The 19099-nt window shown below is 46.8% G+C and overlaps 1 protein-coding gene across 3 annotated transcripts; it reads right to left on the reverse strand.

Annotated features, from left to right (window-relative positions):
- Positions 1 to 95: 95 nt before the first annotated feature.
- Positions 96 to 17144, reverse strand: ECSIT (ECSIT signaling integrator). 3 transcript variants are annotated; one of them, XM_041763415.1, is made up of 9 exons: positions 17049 to 17144; positions 16697 to 16836; positions 8572 to 8690; positions 6136 to 6553; positions 5556 to 5779; positions 1517 to 1574; positions 1252 to 1400; positions 968 to 1073; positions 96 to 437 (listed from the first exon to the last, which is right to left on the reverse strand). In XM_041763415.1, exons 3-9 carry the CDS (start codon positions 8665 to 8667, stop codon positions 187 to 189), a joined length of 1302 nt encoding a protein of 433 aa, XP_041619349.1. In that variant the 5' UTR covers positions 8668 to 8690; positions 16697 to 16836; positions 17049 to 17144; the 3' UTR covers positions 96 to 186. The 3 variants fall into 3 exon arrangements, with proteins under 3 accessions (XP_041619349.1, XP_041619350.1, XP_041619351.1); XM_041763416.1 differs by having other exon boundaries at positions 17021 to 17103; XM_041763417.1 differs by lacking the exons at positions 16697 to 16836; positions 17049 to 17144 and adding an exon at positions 9126 to 9181.
- Positions 17145 to 19099: the final 1955 nt, after the last annotated feature.

The following is a 19099-nucleotide window of genomic DNA, read 5'->3' on the forward strand; positions in this document are numbered from 1 at the left end:
TGTCGGTCCAGAATGCCGCAGATCCCTTGAAAAGCCAGGCCACCAGGCATTAAAGGGACAGAGACGCCACGCTGCTAGAGAAGAGAGAGGGCAGCCCCAAGATGGAAAACTTTTATTTGCTGTACACTCAAAAGGCATCTCATGCTATCACACCAGTCCACAGCTTGTGCTGGTGATGGCCCAAGCTCAGCTCTGGCCCTGCTGCTGCCGCTGCTGATTGTCTTCCTCTTCTTCCTGGCCCTCTGGTGGGGGCGGGGGCGGATCCTCCAGCCCCGAGGATGACCCCAGGAGCTCCCCGGTGGACCCTGCCAGGCGGAAGACCACAGGGATCTGGGCCAGGGCTGGATTGGTCTCCTGTAAGCCCTGGATCCACTTGGCCAGCGTGGCTTGGTCGTGGGCACCCGCCATGCATATGGCGAAGACAGGGCCTTCCTCCACTGTTGGAAAAAACAGGTGCTCAGAGTTTGTTCAGTGTGGATTGGAGGAGCATCCCGATGCCTGCACCCCTTCTAGGCCACAGGTGGGATGTTTCTTGTGCGTCAAAGCTTTGGCACAAGATATCCCCTATGCCTAAACTGCCAACCCCATGCTTCACCTGAGTGATGCCTCCTGGTTCTTCAGCCTTCCACCAAGAAGTCCTCCCTGCATCCCACCCGATGCTGGGGGGTGTGCTCCTCCCTTGAGGCTCCAAGAATATAACTTAATTTGCCTGTTTCCCTATGGCCCAGAGCTGCTCAAGAGCTTGGACTTGGCCTGTCCTGGTCATACTCAGTAGCCAGCACAGAGATGTTCTATGACCAAGGGCTGACAGGCCTGGAGCCCCTGGGGAGTGGTGTGTGTGTGTGTACTTGGACATCTATTGGGTCTGCATGTGGCAACTGCTCTGGGTATCAGCCTGGGTGCCATCCTTCCACCCCAGAGGCCTCATCATGTCCAGTGTTTGGAACACTGCCCATCCCAGTTTTACCTTCATGGATGTCAAACTCGTAGTCATCCCAGCCACTCCTTCCGTAGTCCAGGTCCAGCTGCATCGGGTAGTAGAGATTCCATTCCTCCGGAATTTCCTCCACTTCCTACCCCAGGGAGGCAGGTACAGCAGGGTCAGAGGCTCAGGATTTGCAGCCTACCTCCCCAAACCAGGAGCTATCCTTTCCCCTTTCACCTGCACCTCTGAGACCTCACAGGAGCCCTTGGGGTGATGCCCCCCCCACACACACACCTATGCCCCCCATACATGCTTTGGGCCCTTACCCTCTCCTCAGGAGGCAGCAAGTCAGCTCTGAGGATGTGATAATAGACACATTTGTCTCGGAGCCAAAGGGAAAAGGGGCCCTCGACGAAGATAGGCCGGGCTGGGTTGTGGTGGGCCAGGGCAGCCTGCTGATCAGGAGTCTGGATTCCTGGTGTGGAGACACATATGGCCAGGGGGCCCTGGTTGATGGGCTCTGCCCAAAGGCCTAGGGAGCCCACCCAGCAGGCCTGGTGAGAATCCAGCCACCTCATGCCAGAGCCTTACCTACAATGTGGGGCTCGGTGGGATCTGCTGCACCTGTGGAGTCTTTGGAAGAAGGCATCTGCAAGGAGTAGGGGTGGAAGCTTGTGACTCCCAGCCCATGAATTCAGGGCTCCTTTGGGACTCCTACCCATCCCTCAAGCCCATCCCTTCCTCACTTTGATCCAATTTGGCATTAGCTGCGGACATTTCAGATGTGCACACAGAGGGAACCCTGGAGTCTGCCTACCTGTGCTAAAATCCGGGATCTGCCACTGCCATTGTGACTGAGGTCAAGTCAGTGTACCTGTGTGCCTGTTTTTCCAGATGCAAAATCAGGATAACAGCACTTAATTTAGATGGTTCTAAAATGCTGAGAACAGTGCCTGGCACATAGTAAATGCTCCATGCTTACTGTGAAGTTTTAAAAAGAATAATTTCACATGTACAGTTTACTCCAAGAAGGAGACACAGGAGCAAATCAGTTTTTGCCTCTGTAGAAAAGAGGGAGGAAAGAAAATCTTTTTTATATCTTTCTGAGTTTACATACTGCCATGATTCAAAAACCAAATGAAATTTAATTTTAAAAATGCATATATTCTTTAATTGAAATGTCTGAGAGTAGACAACGATCATCCATCCTTTCAAGTTAAAAAGAACTGAGGTGAGTCAACGGGCATAGTCATAGAACGGGCTCCCAGTCATATTCTTAAGGGAAAACAGCAAAAGGCAAGGTGGAGAACACGTGTAGAATGCTGTGCTACTAGAGAAACATTTTTAAAGTATCAGTTTTGGGATGCCTGGGTGGCTCAGCGGTTCAGTGCCTATCTTTGGCTCAGGGCATGATCCTGGAGTCCTGGGATGAGTCCCACATTGGGCAACCTGCATGGAGCCTGCTTCTCCCTCTACCTGTGTCTCTGCCTCTCTCTCTCTCTGTTTGTGTCTCTCATGAATAAATAAATTAAAATCTTAATAAATAAATAAAGTATCAGTTTCTTGGGGAAGGAAAAAGTATGTTTTGCTCCTGGGCCTTTTTACTGAGTAATATAATTATACTGATTTTTTAAAAATTTATTTATTTATTCATGAGAGACAGAGACAGAGACAGAAGCAGGCTCCATGCAGGGAGCCCGACGTGGGACTCGATCCTGGGCCTCCAGGATCACACACCCTGGGCTGAAGGTGGCGCTAAACCGCTGAGCCACCCGGGCTGCCCTGATTTTTTTTTTTTTAAAGTAGGCTCCACACCCACTGTGGAGCCAAACACGGGGCTTGAACTCACAACCCTGAGGTGAAGACCTGAGCTGAGTTCAAGAGTTGGACGCTTAACCAACTGAGCTACTCAGGCACCTATCCTTTTTTTTCTTTTTCTTAGGAAGAAAGAGAGCATGCGCAGGGTGGGGTGGGGGAGTGGGAGGGGTGAGGGAGAGGGAGAGAGAGAGAATCTTAAACAGGCTTCGCATACCCAGCTCAGAGCCTGACATGGGGGTTTGATCTCAGAACCCTGAGATCATAACCCGAGCTGAAATCAAGAGTCAGACACTTAACCGACTGAACTACTCAGGTGCTCCAATACTGATTTTTTCATTTTAAATTTCACACTATGAAAATAAATAAATAAATTTCACACTATGGAGTTCTCTTTTTTTCTTCTTTAACATTTGTTTGTATATATATATTTTTTGTTTGTTTGTATATTTTTATCTCTCTTTTTCTCACACTAGAAATCTTGGTTCCTATCAACAGTAATGCACTTACTTATCCATCAAACTACAGAAATAGTTTTGATGTTACTGCTAACTGGGATCCCTGGGTGGCGCAGCAGTTTAGCGCCTGTCTTTGGCCCAGGGCACGATCCTGGAGACCCAGGATCGAATCCCACGTTGGGCTCCCGGTGCATGGAGCCTGCTTCTCCCTCTGCCTGTGTCTCTGCCTCTCTCTCTCTGTGTGACTATCATAAATAAAAAAAAAAAAAAAAAAAAAAAAAAAAAATATTACTACTAACCGTAACGCTATGAGATTAAGCTTAAGATTTCTCTATACAATATGTTTGTTCTTAGAACAGAAGCTACTAAGGATGGGCAGTTGGACAACAGACTTGGAAGAAGTTTTCTGTTTTTGTTTCAGTTTTGATGGAATTCCCTCCCCATTTTGATATAAAAAAATACACTAAAACATTTTCATAGTTTAAAAGTCAATCCATATTAAATAGATGTCTTTCTTCCACTCCTGTTCTATCTATCTTCTTCACCTGCCCAGAGATAATTGTTTCTATCCATTTCAGATTTCTTTGCATTATTTATTTTTCTGAAAATAGGCAAACAGGTACACATTTATTTCCCCTCCCTTCACACTGAAGAAGCTTAATGTACCACTGAATGAACTTCAACTTTTCACTTTTTTTTTTTTTAACCAATTTGACTGAGGTGTAATAATCTCCATAGACAATGCCCTCTTGATGGGGTCTTGGATTGTTCCCATTCTAAATCTAGGTGGTGCTGGTGATCATTTTACCATGTTTCCAATCTTTTTGTATGTACTGTTCATAATTAGGGGAGATAAGAATACATACAAAGAATATATCTATTTGCAAATGCATAGGACCTCTTTGGAAGGAGACATAGACGTGGTCATGTCTGGGGAAGGAGCCTGGGGACTGAGGGGCCAGACTACGAGAGGAGTCTTCATTGTGTGTTCTTGAGTACAGTTTGGTTTCTAATGCTTTACTTTTCAAAATGAAAAAATGAGTTAAAGACTACCTTTCCTCTGCATTATGCTCCAGGCCAAGCCTGTCCCTCTGTCCTTTCTCTCCTGGACATCACATTACCCACTGTCCTAATCCCTCAGGTCCTCTGCCCACCCCTACCCCTGCCCCCCATCAAATACCATCCATGTGACCACCAGAGGGTGCTTCCAAAACCCAAACTCCTTCCAGAAACATGGCTCCCACCCAGTCCTTCCTCTTCTTAAAACTTCCTGGTGGTTCCCTCCCCACCAACAGTTTCAAACCACACTCTTTAGCCTGGTGGAACCATGCCCCTTTCCCCCACCCCGACCCCCTGCACTGGCTAGAGGAAGCCCTTTTTGCATCCCCCAGCTGTCCTCTGAACCCAAGCCCATGCTGCTCCCCCTTCCTCCCCATTCCAGAATGCTCTCCTTGCCTCTCTTGTCCCGCCCAAGTGCAGCTCGCCCTCACCTCCTCCAGGAACCCCTTCCTTCTGTCTCTTCTGGGCTCCCACAGCCCTCAGTGCTCCATCTCTGAACCAGTAGCTCTGAGAGAAACTGTCTGTTATCTAGGGTCAGCCTCCAGGACCACAGGATCCTCCATGTGGTCTGGTATGAGTGGGGCCCCTAGGACACTGGGTGTGTGTATGTGTGTGTGGACTATTTCATTTAGTTATTCAACAAACAGCTGCTGAGCTCAGCTTTGTGCCAGACCCTGTGCTGAGCCTTGGGAGACACAGGGGAAACTGAGTCATGGAGAATGAGCAACCAAGCCAGGCACCCAGTGCCCCAGCCAGGGTGGTCATGAAGGGGATCCTGAGGAAGGGATGGCATAGCTGAGACTGGAAGAACATGAAGTCCTGGGGAGGGATGTTCCCGGCAGAGGGAGCTGTGAGCACTAAGGCTAGAATGCTTGAGAACCAGGATGCCTGGGTGGCTCAGTCGAAGTGTCAACTCTTGATTTTGGCTCAGGTCATGATCTTGGGGTTGTAGGATCAAGCCCCGTGTCAGGCTCCCTGCTCAGCATGGAGTCTGCTTAAGGTTCTCCCCCTCCCCCTCTCCCAACCACCCTCAAAGAAAGAAAAATTAATAAAATCTTAAAAAAAAAAAAAAAAAAAAAAAGGAAGGCTTGAGGACCAGAAAGGAAGACAGATGCCCAGATATAGACTGTGGGGAGAAAGGTAGGAGCAGAGGTCAGAGGTGAAGCTGTAGTGAGGAGTGAGGGCCAGGGGACTTTGGTGAGGGCTCATGTTTCACCACAATCACTCAGGGTGAGTGAGGGAGCCCACCCAGCCTGGAAGTGCGGCTGTGGCTGCAGGTGTGGGACAGGGGTGGGTACCTGGTAAATGGTGACTGTGGCGTTGAGGTTGGGCTCCATGTGCCGCAGGCCCAGCTTGGCCAGGTCCACAGGGTCCTGGGGCAGGTCCCGGGGCACAGGGAAAGGGTTGATATTCTTGAAGCGGGAGAACCAGAGCTTCATGCGTATGAACTTGAGCATAGGGTAACTCTTACGTCCAAATATCTGAAGCAGTAGAAACTCGGTCTCCTTGTTGGGCATCACACCTGCATTAGGCAGAAGGGAGAAGGGGAGACAGAGACATGGGATATGGAGAGGGGCAGAGGAACCAGGACCAAGAAGGAATTGTGAGTAGGGCCAGATGGAAAGAACCAGAGACAGAAGAATTGAAGGCAGGGGATGGATGACAAGGGGGAACAGAATTAGAATTGAAAGGAAAAGTCAGAGGGAGACAGGAAAGACATGAGAAACAGGAGAGATGAGGGAGGGGGAGGAGGGGCAGCCCAGCCAAACAGACAGATGGAGAGAGAAAAGACAAGTCAAAGCCATGGAGTGGTGAAGGGGCCCAAGGCCTGGGAGAAGGAAGTAACACACTCCCCACCCCTGAGCCTGCTGGCCTCACCATGGCTCTCCATTTGTTCTAGGACAGCAATCCCACACTCCTGCTGCCGAGGATAGTGGATGAACATGCTCTGGAAGATGCTTCGAGGCCGGAAGACCTCCTTGGGGAAGACGTCGAGCAGCAGGTTGTAGACGGCCAGGTCTCGCTCGACACCGTACTCCCGCATCTTGCGCAGGGCCAGGTAGATGAAGTCCACGTGGCCCCGCTTGTACACGTTATGCTCCCCAAAGTTCTGCACAGCCCGCACAAAGTTCGCCTTGTCCCGCGTGCCTCCCAGTGCCTGTGTAAACAGCTCCTCGTGGGGGGCCAGGGCCTTCGGGGGTCCCTTCGGGGGCTCAGGTGAGGGAGGGACCAGCCATGAGTCAGAGTTACAGGCGGTTGCGCTGCGGTGAAGGCCCCGTGGGGCCCAGAGAGGTGCCTGGGGACAGAAAATCGCTGCTGGGATCTGGCACCTCCCAGGGCCCCGGGGGGGACTCCCAGGCTGGCTCTCTCCTGGAGGACATGCCAATGGACATCCCTAAGTGCCTCTGGGGAAGTGTGGTACTGTGGTTCCAAGCCTAAGATTAGTCACCGTTACAAAGTGTGAGAAAACAACAGTGAAACCCCTATGGAGGCCACTTGGCCACAATCACCAGGACAAACACACACCCTCTGAGGCAGTGACCCTGTGTCTGGTTTGTAAATCTGACAGGTCTAAACAAACCTGTGCCAAATGACTTCTGTATGTCCACTGTAGCAGTGGAAATGGTCCCAATGTGCATCAGCAAGGAAATGGTTCAGCAAATGGCCATGAACCTGGACAAGGAGCCCCTGCATCTATGAGAGCCCCTGAGGAGGGTCTTGTGTGTGACCCAAGTCCAAGGTATATCATGAAACAAACAAAAAAAAAGCGACATGTGACACGATGTGTAGAATAAGTTCCCAGAGGTGTAAGGAAACCTCACCACCTTATATATACAATAGGTCTTCATTATTTGTGGATTCACTAGTTGCAAATTTACCAACTTGCTAACAAGGTATGCCTGATTATTATCATTACTGCACATGGAGCCTGCTTTTCCCTCTGCCTGTGTCTCTGCCTCTCTCTCTCTATGTGTCTCTTATGAATAAATAAATAAAATCTTAAAAAAAAAAATGCAGACTTTGGAGTCAGCGGGAATCTTGGCTTGACTGTCCTCTGCTAGGCGGCGCCACATCTCATTTCACTGCTCAGGCCTCAGTTTCCCCATCTGTTATGATGGTGTTTCCCTTGGGTCAAGCAGACCTTGTTCCCCAGAGTGGGGAGCGGAGGCTGCTGGGGGCAAGCCACAGCCTGTGGGGCAAATATGGCCAGCTGCCTGCTTTTGTCAATAAAGTTGTATTTAGAATACAGCCAGGCATATTCATCATGTCCGGTCTGGGGTTGTTTTTGCTCTACACTGGCAGAGTCAAGTAGTTTTAACAGAGACTGTGTAGCTTGTAAAACCAAAAGTATTTACTATCTGACTCTTTATGAAAATGTTTGCTAACCCCTGTGTGGATAGTATCCTACCAAAAGTGTCCATTTAAAATGAAATTGTACACAACTAACTCTACAGGTGGTAGATACACAGGTCAAAAATCTGAAAGGAAAGGGAGACATCACAACCACAAATAAGATAATGTAAATAAACACCAGAGAGCAGGGCCTGGCACAGGCACATCTTGGAAATATGGAGGGTTCAGTTCCAGACCCCCACAATGAAGCAAATATCACAATAAAGGTGTCATATGAGTTTTTTGGCTTCCCAATGCATCAGAAAAGTTAGGTTTACACTATACTGTAGTCTATAAAAGTGTGCAATAACATTATCTCTACAAAAACGTATGTACCTTAACTAAAAAATAGGCTAAAAATGCTAACCAGCATCTGAGCTCTCAGCAGGTCATAATCGCTGCTTGCAGATGGCCATAACACACATGATAATAATGAGGGGGTTTGAAATACTGCAAGAATTACCAAAATGTGACACAGAGATGTGAAATGAGCAAATGTCAGAAAATGGCCCCAATAGACTTGCTCGATGGAGGGTTGCCACAAACCCTCAATTTGTAAAAGCCCAAAGCCCCCCCAAAAAACGCATTATCCATGAAGCACAATACAGCAAGGTATGCCTGATTATTATCATTACTGCCATCCTCACTGTTGCTGCTGTCTATGCCTGTTGATGGGCTTGGGCCATCTGGTCACTCTGGGAAGGGATGGAAATTCAGTGTTCTGCTCACATCTTTACAAATGGATATAGGAGTTACCCACAGTCACCACCCGAATCTATTTAGCTTATATATCATTTCCAAATTCAACCCCCTTACCCACATGGGCAGCAGCACTTCTTAAAATGAGTAAGGCAGTTCATCTGACCCTCAGAGCACATAGGCCAGCTGATGGGACCAGACAACTGTTCAGTCAGTGGTTACCTGAGAGAAGGGGGCTCCGGTGAGGGCAGCCCCACAGATGCCTCCCCAGCCCCAAGAGAGGCCCCGGGCCAGCAGGATGGCTTGGGCCCAGCTCATGCCGCTGCTCGTCAGACAGCCACCTGGCCAAGAGAAGAAAGACAGCATCAGCCTGGAACCCGACCTGCTAACAGAAATGAGTCCCCTCATGGGCAGAGACCATGTTCTAACTCACCATCCCCATTGGTCTCATCCCCAAGATGGACTTAAACCGCTGTTTTCAAGCATCCCTACTTTATGGGGCTAAACGCTCCAGTATCTTGAGGAATTTGCCCCTGCCATGATCCCCCTCCCTACTGGATCTTTTTTGTGTTTTTAAGATTTATTTATTTTTAATTTAGAGAGAGCATGCACATGAGTGGGGGGGAGGGGCAGAGGGAAAGGGAGAGAAACTTAAGCAGGCTCCATGCCCAGTGCAGAGCTCGACTCTGGACTCGATCTCATGACCCGGAGATCCTGACCTCAGTCGAAAACAAAACAATAGGGATCCCTGGGTGGCGCAGCGGTTTGGCACCTGCCTTTGGCCCAGGGCGTGATCCTGGAGACCTGGGATCGAGTCCCACGTCGGGCTCCCGGTGCATGGAGCCTGCTTCTCCCTCTGCCTGTGTCTCTGCCTCTCTCTCTCTCTCCCTGTGTGACTATCATAAATGAATAAAAATTTAAAAAAAAAAAGAAAAAAAAGAAAAAAAAACAATAGTCACAGGCTTAACCAACTGAGCCACCCAAACACTTTAAAAAAAAAAACAAACAGCTTTATTCATATATCATGTAATTCATCTTTTTCAAGTGTAAAATTCAATTTTTCCTTTTTTAAGATTTTGTTCATTTATTTGAGAGAAAGAGATAGTGACAGAGAAGTGAGAGAGAGCACAGCAGGAAGGAGAGGCTCTCTGCTGAGCAGGGAGCCCGATGTGGGGCTCGATCCCAGGATCATGACCTGAGCTAAAAGCAGACACTCAACCAACTGAGCCACACAGGTGCCCCAATTCAATGGTTTTTTAGCATAATAAGAGTCATGTAACCATTACTGCAATCTGATTTTAGAACATTCTCATTACCCCCCCAAAAAAACCTATACCCATCAGCAGTACCTCTCATTTTCCCTCAGACAACCACTAACCTACCGTCTCTATAATTTGCCTACTTTAGGTAGTTCATATAAACAGAGTCTAGTAGGGGTTTCGGGTTTATCCATGTTGTAGCATGTGTCAGACTTCGTTCATTTTAATTGCCAAAAAATTCCATTATACAAATATAACTATGTTTTGTTTACCCCTTCATCAATTGATGGACATTTGGGGTTGTTTCCACTTTTTGACTATTATGACTAATGCTGCTATGAACACTTGTGTGGAAGTTCTGTGTGAACAGGTGTTTACATGCCTCTTAGGTATATACATAGAAGTCAAATTGCTGAGACATATGGTAATTCTATGTCTAACATTTTGAGGAACCGCTGAACTGTTTTATTTATTTATTTATTTATTTATTTATTTATTTATTTATTATTTATTTATGATAGTCACAGAGAGAGAGAGAGAGGCAGAGACACAGGCGGAGGAAGAAGCAGGCTCCATGCACCGGGAGCCTGATGTGGGATTCGATCCCGGGTCTCCAGGATCGTGCCCTGGGCCAAAGGCAGGCGCCAAACCGCTGCGCCACCCAGGGATCCCCCCCCCCCTTTTTTTAAAAGATTTTATTTATTTATTCATGATAGAGAGAGAGAGAGAGAGGCAGAGACACAGGCAGAGGGAGAAGCAGGCTCCATGCACCGGGAGCCCGACGCGGGATTCGATCCCGGGTCTCCAGGATCGCGCCCTGGGCCAAAGGCAGGCGCCAAACTGCTGCGCCACCCAGGGATCCCCTGAACTGTTTTTTTTAAGTAGGCTCTACACCCAGCATGGGGCTTGAACTCATGACCCCCAGATCAAGAGTTGCGTGTTGGGTGGCTGGGCGGTTCAGCGCCTGCCTTTGGCCCAGGGCACGATCCTGGAGTCCTGGGATCGAGTCCTGTGTCGGGCTCCCGGCATGGAGCCTGCTTCTCCCTCTGCCTGTGTCTCTGCCTCTCTCTATATATCATGAATAAATACATAAAATCTTAAAAAAAAAATGTCACGTGCTCTAGCAACCGACATAGCCATGCGCCCCTGCCAAACTGTTCTCCAAAGTGGCCACACCATTTTATATTCTCACCAGCAATACATAAGGGTTCCGATTTCTCTATACCCTTGCCAATTCTTTTGTCTTTTTGATTTTTTAAATATATTTATTTATTTATTCATGACACACACACACACACACACAGAGATGCAGAGGCATAGGCAGAGGGAGATGCATGTTTCCTGCAGTAAGCTTGATGCGGAACTCGATCCCAGGACCTCAGGATCACCACTGAGCCACCCAGGTGCCCCTGTTGTCTTATTGATTAGACACACTAGTGAGTGTGAAGTGATATCTCAAGGCTGGATTTGCACTTCCCTAAAAATTGATGCCAAGTATCTTTTCATGTCCTTATTGGCCATTGGGTTTCTTTTTTCTTTTCTTTTTTCTTTTCTTTTCTTTTCTTTTCTTTTTTTCCTTCCTTCCTTCCTTCCTTCCTTCCTTCCTTCCTTCCTTCCTTCCTTCCTTCCTGATTATATTTATTTATTCAAGAAACAGATAGAGAGGCAGAGACACAGGCAGAGGGAGAAGCAGACTCCATGCTGGAAGCCCGATGTGGGACTCGATCCCAGGTCCCCAGGATCACGCCCCGGGCTGAAGGCGGCACTAAACCGCTGAGCCACCTGGGCTGCCCGGCCATCGGGTTTCTCTTTTGGAAAAATGTGTGTTTAGATCCTCTGTCCATTTAACAAGTTGGGCTGCTTACCTTTTATTCATTGAGTTGTAAGGGTTCTTTATATATTCTGGATACTAACCCTTGTGGTTTACAAACACTTTCTCCCATTCCTTGGGTCCTCTTTTCACTTTCTTGATGTTCCTGTTTCCAGCACAAGTCTTATTCTAATGATGTTCAATTTACATTTTTCTTTCATAGCTATGATCTAAAAAACCAGTGCTGAGACCAGGGTCATATACTAACTGGTATGTTTGAGTGGCTGGGTGGTGTAGCTGGTTAGGTGTCTGACTCTTGGTTTGGGCTCAGGTCATGGTCTCAGGGTCGAGATTGAGCCCCTGCATCAAGCTCCATGCTCAGTGTAGAGTCTGCTTGGGATTCCTCCTCCCTCTCCCTCTGCCCCTCCCCCCATGCTCTCCCTCTCTCTCAAATAATATAAATTAAAAAAAAAAAAGATTTATTGATATTTTCTTCTAAGAGTTTACTAGTCTTAGCTCTTACATTTAGGCCTATTATCCACCTTGAATTTTTATGTATGATGTGAAAAGGTACTCATTTCAAGTGGATATCCAGTTGTCCTAGTACTATTAGTTTAAGAGACCATTCTTTCCCCCATTTTTTTGTCTTGGCATTCTTTTTCTAAAATTAAGTTTTAAAATTTTAATTTCAGTATAGTTAACACAGTTGTATTAGTTTTCATGCTACAATATAGTGATTCAACAATTCTATACATTACTCAGTACTTATCATAAGTGTGTACTCTTTTGTCTTGGCATTCTTGCTGAAAAATCAATTGACCATAAATGTAAGGGCTTAATTCTGGGCTCCCAATTCCATTGATCTGTATGTTGGATCTTATGCCAGCACCACACCATTTTGATTTTGATTATTTTGATTATTATAAGTTTTGTAAGTTTTATTTTTTATTAATTTTTAAAAAATATTTTATTTATTTATTCATGAGAGACACACACAAAGAGAGAGAAGGGGGGGGGCAGAGACATAGGTGGAGGGAGAAGCAGGCTTCATGCAGGGAGCCTGATGTGGGACTCAATCCCGGGACCCCGGATCATGCCCTGGGCCAAAGGCATGTGCCAAACCGCTGAGCCACCCAGGCATCCCTAGTTTTGTTAAGTTTTAAAATCAGGAACTATAAGTCTTCAAACTGTTCTTTTTTAACAAAATTGTTTTGGCTATTCTGGGTCCCTTGTTATTGCATATAAGTTTTAGAATCAGTTGTCAATGTCTGAAGAAAGTCAGAGGGATTCTGATAGGGATTATATTGAGTCTATAGGTCAGTTTAGGAATAATATAATAATAATAATAAGACTTAATAATATTAAGTCTTCTGATCCATGAACATGAGCTACCTCTCCATTTATTTAAATCATCTTTAATTTCTCTTAACAATATTTTATAGCTTGCAGCATATGAATCTTTTACTTATTTTGTTAAATTTATTTGTATTTCTTTTTTTTTTTAAGGTTTATTTTTAAGTAATCTCTACACCCAACATGGGGCTTGAACTCACAACCCTTGAGATCAAGAACTGCATGCTCTACTAACTGAACCAGCCAGGAGCCCCTATTCATGTCTCATTCTTTATGAAGCTATTACAAATGGGATTGTTTTCTTAATTTCATTTCTGCATTGTTCAGTGTCAGCGTATATGAATACAAATTATTTTTATATATTGATCTTATATTCTGCAACTTTGTTGAACTCACTTATTAGTTTTAATAGTTTTTTACTGCATTCTTTAGGATGTTCTATATACCAGATCACATCATGTGCAAATATAGTTTTACCTCTTCCTTTCCAAACTGGATGTGTTTTCCTTTCCCCAGTGCCCTTGCTGGAACCTCTAGTACAATGTCAAATAGAAGTCGCAGGAATAGGGGCTCCTGGTTGTTCGGTTGGTTAAACATCTGCCTTCAGCTCAGGTCATGATTTCAGGGTCCTGGGACTGAGCCCCAAGTTGGGCTACCTGCTCAGCAGGGAGCCTCCTTCTCCCTCTCCTCACCCCCTGCTCATGTTCTCTCTCTCAAATAAATAAATAAAATATAAAAAAAAAAAAAAGTGGCAAGAGTAAATATCCTTTTCTTATTCTTGATCTTAGGGGAAAAGTATCCAGTCTTTCATCATTAAGTATGATGTGAGCTGTGAGTTTTTCATAAATGGCCTTTATAAGGTGAAAGAAATTCCCTTCTAGGGGTGCCTGAGTGGCTCAGTCAGTCTAGCATCTGAGTCTTGATTTCAGCTCAAGTCTTGATTTCAGGGTCATGGAATTGAGTCCTGCATTGGGCTCTGTGCTCAGCGTGGGGACTGCTTGTCCCTCTCCCTCTGCTCCTTCCCCAGCTTGCACCCACTCTCATGCTCTCTCTCTCTCTAGAATAAATAGATACAAATCTTAAAAAAAAAAAAAAATCCCTTTTTATACCTAGATGTTGACGGTTTTCATCAGAAAGGGTAGCAGATTTTGTGAAGTACTTTTTGTTGCATCTGTGGAAACAATCATGTAGTTTTTGTCTTTTATTCTATTAATATAGCATATTACATTAACTGATTTCCAGATTTTAAACTAATCTTGCAATTTCTGGACAAATTCCACTTGGTCATGGTGTATAATCCTTTTTGTATGTTGCGAAAACTTGGTCTGCTAGTTATTTTGTTAAGGAGTTTTACATCTATATTCATAAGAGATAATGGTGTGTAGTTTTCTTTGAGTGTCTGATTTGGTATCGGGGAATGCTGACTTCACAAAATGAGCTGGGAAGTGTCTGGATTATTATTACCATTTGAACTTTCTCTAGCATCTCCCATCTTTTCCCAAAGACTCCCTCCAGGTTTTGCTCCACATCTCTGCACCTTTCACACCAAAGCTTCTCCCAAGAGGTATATACATATACAAACTATGCTTCTTCACTCTCTCAAGCTTGGCTGCTGCCCCAACCATTTCACTGACATCATTTATAAAGTTCCCTTTTGTGTTTTACACTTACCAAAGCCAATGATTATTTCTTAGGCCTCATTTTGCTCAATTTCTCAGAAATATGCACCATGGGTGAGACCCTCCTCCCAGTTTCTTGGCATTCTAGATTTTCCTAGAATCCAGGCTTTTTCTCAGTCAATAAGCAAGACCCACTCCCTTCTTTAAAGTTTGCAATGGGGGATCCCTGGGTGGCTCAGTGGTTTAGCACCTGCCTTCGGCCCAGGGTGTGATCCTGGAGTCCTGGGATCGAGTCCCACATCGGGCTCCCTGCATGGAGCCTGCTTCTCCCTCTACCTGTGTCTCTGCTTCTCTCTCTCTCTATATATATATCATGAATAAATAAATAAATAAATCTTAAAAAAAAAAAAAAAGTTTGCAATGTCTGGGACACCTGGGTGACTCAGTAGTTGAACTTCTGCCTTCAGCTCATGATCCCAGGGTCCTGGGATTGAGTCCCACATCACCTGCTTCTCCCTCTGCCTGTCTCTGCCTCTCTCTCTGGGTCTCTCATAAATAAATAAATAAAATCTTAAAAAAAAAAGTTTGCAATGTCTGCAAATTTGAATGTGCAGATAAATCACCCAGGATCTTGTTAAAATGAAGATTTTGGTTCAGCAAGTCTGGGGTAGAGCTAAAGACCTTACACATCCAACAGGCTTCCAAATGCTGCTGCTGCTGCTGGTCTGGGAATCACACTTTGAGCAGTAAAATTGCAAAGAGTCCTACATTCTGGATTTGTCTGAGGTATCTTTCAATTTGTTCCTCTCTTCTCTATATTATTTTAGGCAGCACTAATGGTTCTCAAACTTTGTTCATATTAGAATCATCTGGGGAGCTTTTAAAAATCCCTATGCTGGGGGATCCCTGGGTGGCGCAGCGGTTTAGCGCCTGCCTTTGGCTCAGGGCGCGATCCTGGAGACCCGGGATCGAGTCCCACGTCCGGCTCCCGGTGCATGGAGCCTGCTTCTCCCTCTGCCTATGTCTCTGCCTCTCTCTCTCTCTCTCTCGTTGCCTATGTGTCTGCCTCTCTCTGTGACTATCGTAAAAAAAAAAAAAAAATTAAAAATAAAATAAAAATCCATTAAAAAAAATCCCTATGCTCAGGCCATATACCCTGTATATAATAAATCAAAGTACCTAAATGTAGGGCCCAGGCATCAGCATTTTAAAGCATTCCAGGGGCACCTGGGTGGCTCAGTCAGTTAAGCATTTACCTGGCCATCTCAAACTTAATTTGCTTCAGAATGATGTCTCTGCTTAAAATTGTTCTTCCCCTCCTACCCAATTACACCACCATTCCTAGTCATTCAGGCCACAGACCTAGGAGTCATTTCTGAGTCCACTATGTCCCTCATTCAATTCACCAAGTAGTACTGATGAGTACTTCAAACCCATCCATTTCTCTTCATCTGCAAGCCACCACCTCAATCCATGATCTTTCCTTAATACCTACCCAGCCTTCCCACCAGTCAATTCTCCCTGCCATGGCCAGAGGGAGCTTTTCAGAATGTAAACTAAATTCAGTGTTCTCTGACTAGAAATTGCTAGTGTCACACTTAAAATATTCAGTCAGGGTCTACCCCTCCAAACTCAACTCTTCTTCTTCTTCTTTGTCTTTTTTTTTTTTTTTTTAAGATTTTATTTATTTATTTGAGAGAGTACATGAGCAGGGAGAGGAGCTAAGGGAGAAGCCAACCCCTAACGGAGCAGGGAGCCCGATCAGGAGCTCCAGCCCAGGTCCTCAGGATCATGACCTGAGCTGAAGGCAGATGCTTAACCGACTGACCCACCCAGGTGCCCCTTCTCCAAACTCAACTCATTACTGGCAGCTCTAGCTACACTGTTTCTCAAACAAGTTAAAATTATTCTAGTTTCAGAGCCTTTGCATTTGCTTTTCCCTCTGTTTGGAAATTTCTCCCCCCAGATCAGTCCACACCTGTCTCTGGTCACTCAGGTCTATATTCAAATGAGAGGCTTCCCCTGACCACAACTCCACTCCCAATTTAAAGCCCCTATCGCCCTGATGAATGAATTACTAGCAATTATTAACATCTGAAATCACCTGTTCCCTCCACTTCTGACTTTAACGCCTGGCTCCCCCAGGAGATCGGAGACTTTATTTGTCTTCTTCATTGCTGTGTTTCCAGCACCTGGACAGTGCCTGGTATATGGTAGGTGCCTATCAGTTGAAGGGGGAGAAGAGCTAAATTTCTACAAGACGTCTATGATTTATAAGTCTGAACCCCATGGCAGGGAGTACTTACGGCAGCTCTGGGCTGGCTGTCAGGATTCTGGGTTCCTTAGGAGAAAAGGACTGACGTGGGTTCGAATTCCAGCCTAGCTGCCAACTAGCGGCGTGACTTCGGGAGAGGGCCTTAACCTCTCTGGGCCTCAGCTGTCTCATCTGCAAATAGGAAATTAGGGATGTGGGGACGTGAGTACATTGAAAGCGTCCTTTCCCAGCACGTCCCAGCCCCGCACCTCAAAAGGTCATGGTGCCCTGGCCCTGCAGCTGCGTCGCCCTGGGCCGCCCTCCCGCCCTGCCGGCCCAGAACCGGTCCCCCCTGGACCCAGCAGCTCGAGCTCACCTTCCCCACGCGCGACCTACATACTCACACGGCAAGCCGCGGACTCCAGCCGGGCTCTGTCTTGACTCTGGGCGCCGCCATCTTACCCAGATTGCTTCCAGGTCACGGGCCACCAGGGAGCAGCAAATCAAGAACGCGGGTTTAGAGAGATCCCGCCCAAAATGGAGGAGCACCAATAGGAAGGCAGAAAGACCTTGGTCCCGCCTCATACCGGGCCAGGTCCCACCCCCATTACGGCCAGAGAGCCGGGCGGTGGGGAGAGTGAGTGGACCGTTCCCGCTGGGAAGCTGGGCTTGGAGGCCCTGTGAATCCACCTGGAGGTTCCGGTTTTCCCACCTGAAATGTGGGAATGAAATATTAAAGGTAGAAGTGATGAGATTCCTTCATTTGTTCAACTAACCTTTACTGAGCGCTAACCGTGTGCTAGGCGCAGGTTATTTTTATTTTATTTTATTTTATTTTTTAAGATTTAATTTATTAATGAGAGGCACAGGGAGAGGGAGAAGCAGGCTCCACGCCGGGAGCCCGATGCGGGACTCCCGGGATCACACCCTGGGCCGAAGGCAAACGCTCAAGCGCTGAGCCACCCAGGCGTCCCTGCTAGGCGCAGTTTTAAGCGCTGTGAGGATACAGAGCTGACAGCAGGGAATGAGACAAGTTCTGCTCATCTGGCTCCGTGATTCTGGGCTAGTGCCTAACTCATCTGTGCCCAGGGTTTTCTCACCCTGGGCCAATTATAATAACCTCAGGGGATTTTTTCGAAGTTTGAGCTAATCTATGCCAAACAGCCATGTAAGTGCCATTGTTATGGGAAATTCACCCTAACACCTCCCTTCACGTACCTCACTGGGAGGGCATAGAGTCTGGTTTGACACCTTGAGCCAACCTCACTGAGGCCCTAGGGTCCAGTGGGGTTCTGAGTGTTTTTGTGATTTTGTCCTGTGGCCCCAGGTGTGCACGTATGTGTGTACTGTACTGCTGGGGTGTTAAGGGTGTGGAGGTTTTCGTAAATTTTTATAGCATTTCAGAACTGAGCAAAGGTGTGTAGGTATGTGTGTGGCAGTGGGAAGCAAGCCTGTCTGGGCATGGTTGTATGTGGGTCCTTGTGTGTCCACGTGTCAGTGGCTGCATGTGCACCTGTAATTGTACAGTCTTCTGGGTGTCTGTGATTCTGTGCATGTGGAAGGGTGTGGACTTTGTCCCACAACTCTGAGGGGCTAGCAGTAGGTGTGTCAACATTTCTGTGACCATTCCCATGCCATAATGTGTATGCGATTGCACTTGAACACTGGAAAGTCTTTGACTGTGATGCTCTGTGTGTTCCCAACTTGTGGATGAACCATCAGTAGTGTCCACTGTCAAGACACACATGCAAGTGTGACACCTCACCCCTGTCTCTGTGTGTGACTGTATTAGTTTCTGACTCTGTATATGCATGACTGTACTCATGACACCCTGTGTATCTCTGTGTGTGACTCTGTGTCCCAGCAATGGGTCTGCCTATGCCAAGCCTGGGACGGTCTCTGATGTGATTGTTTGCACCTGTTGGTATGTGTCTCTAACACCCTGTGTGTCTCTAACTTGTATGGGTTTGCTTGTCCCCCACCACTGGCATGTCAGTGACCGTACAGGACACTGTCTTTGATTGTGCCTCAGTTTCAGTTGATTCTGTGACTACGGGGCCATGTCTCTGACAATGGTATGTCTCTATGCCTCTCTGTATGACTGCGCACCCACCTTAGTGGGGGCTGTCACTGTGTTTGTAGCATCCCATGTGTATCTCTGTGTGTGACTGTGTGTCCCCAACCCCCAGGGTCTTCACTTGGCTGGCTGTATCCTTAGGTGTGTGTGAGAGATGCAGTGTCTGGATCCCTGGATTTGTACTTCTCTTCCTCTGTGTGCAACAGGCCTGTGATCCCAGATAATCCCCTTGCCTCGGGTCATGGCAACATTGGAGATAGTGCAGCTGGCATTCTCCCACTCGCTGTGGGACCTGGGCAGTTGGCAGAGGCAGTACCAGGGGCGTGCACTTGGCCACAGCACAATGGCCACCCCAGGCCATCCCTATGGCACCCCCAG

Source organism: Vulpes lagopus, chromosome 7, assembly GCF_018345385.1.
Source record: "Vulpes lagopus strain Blue_001 chromosome 7, ASM1834538v1, whole genome shotgun sequence".
NCBI classification, from domain to species: Eukaryota; Metazoa; Chordata; class Mammalia; order Carnivora; family Canidae; genus Vulpes; species Vulpes lagopus.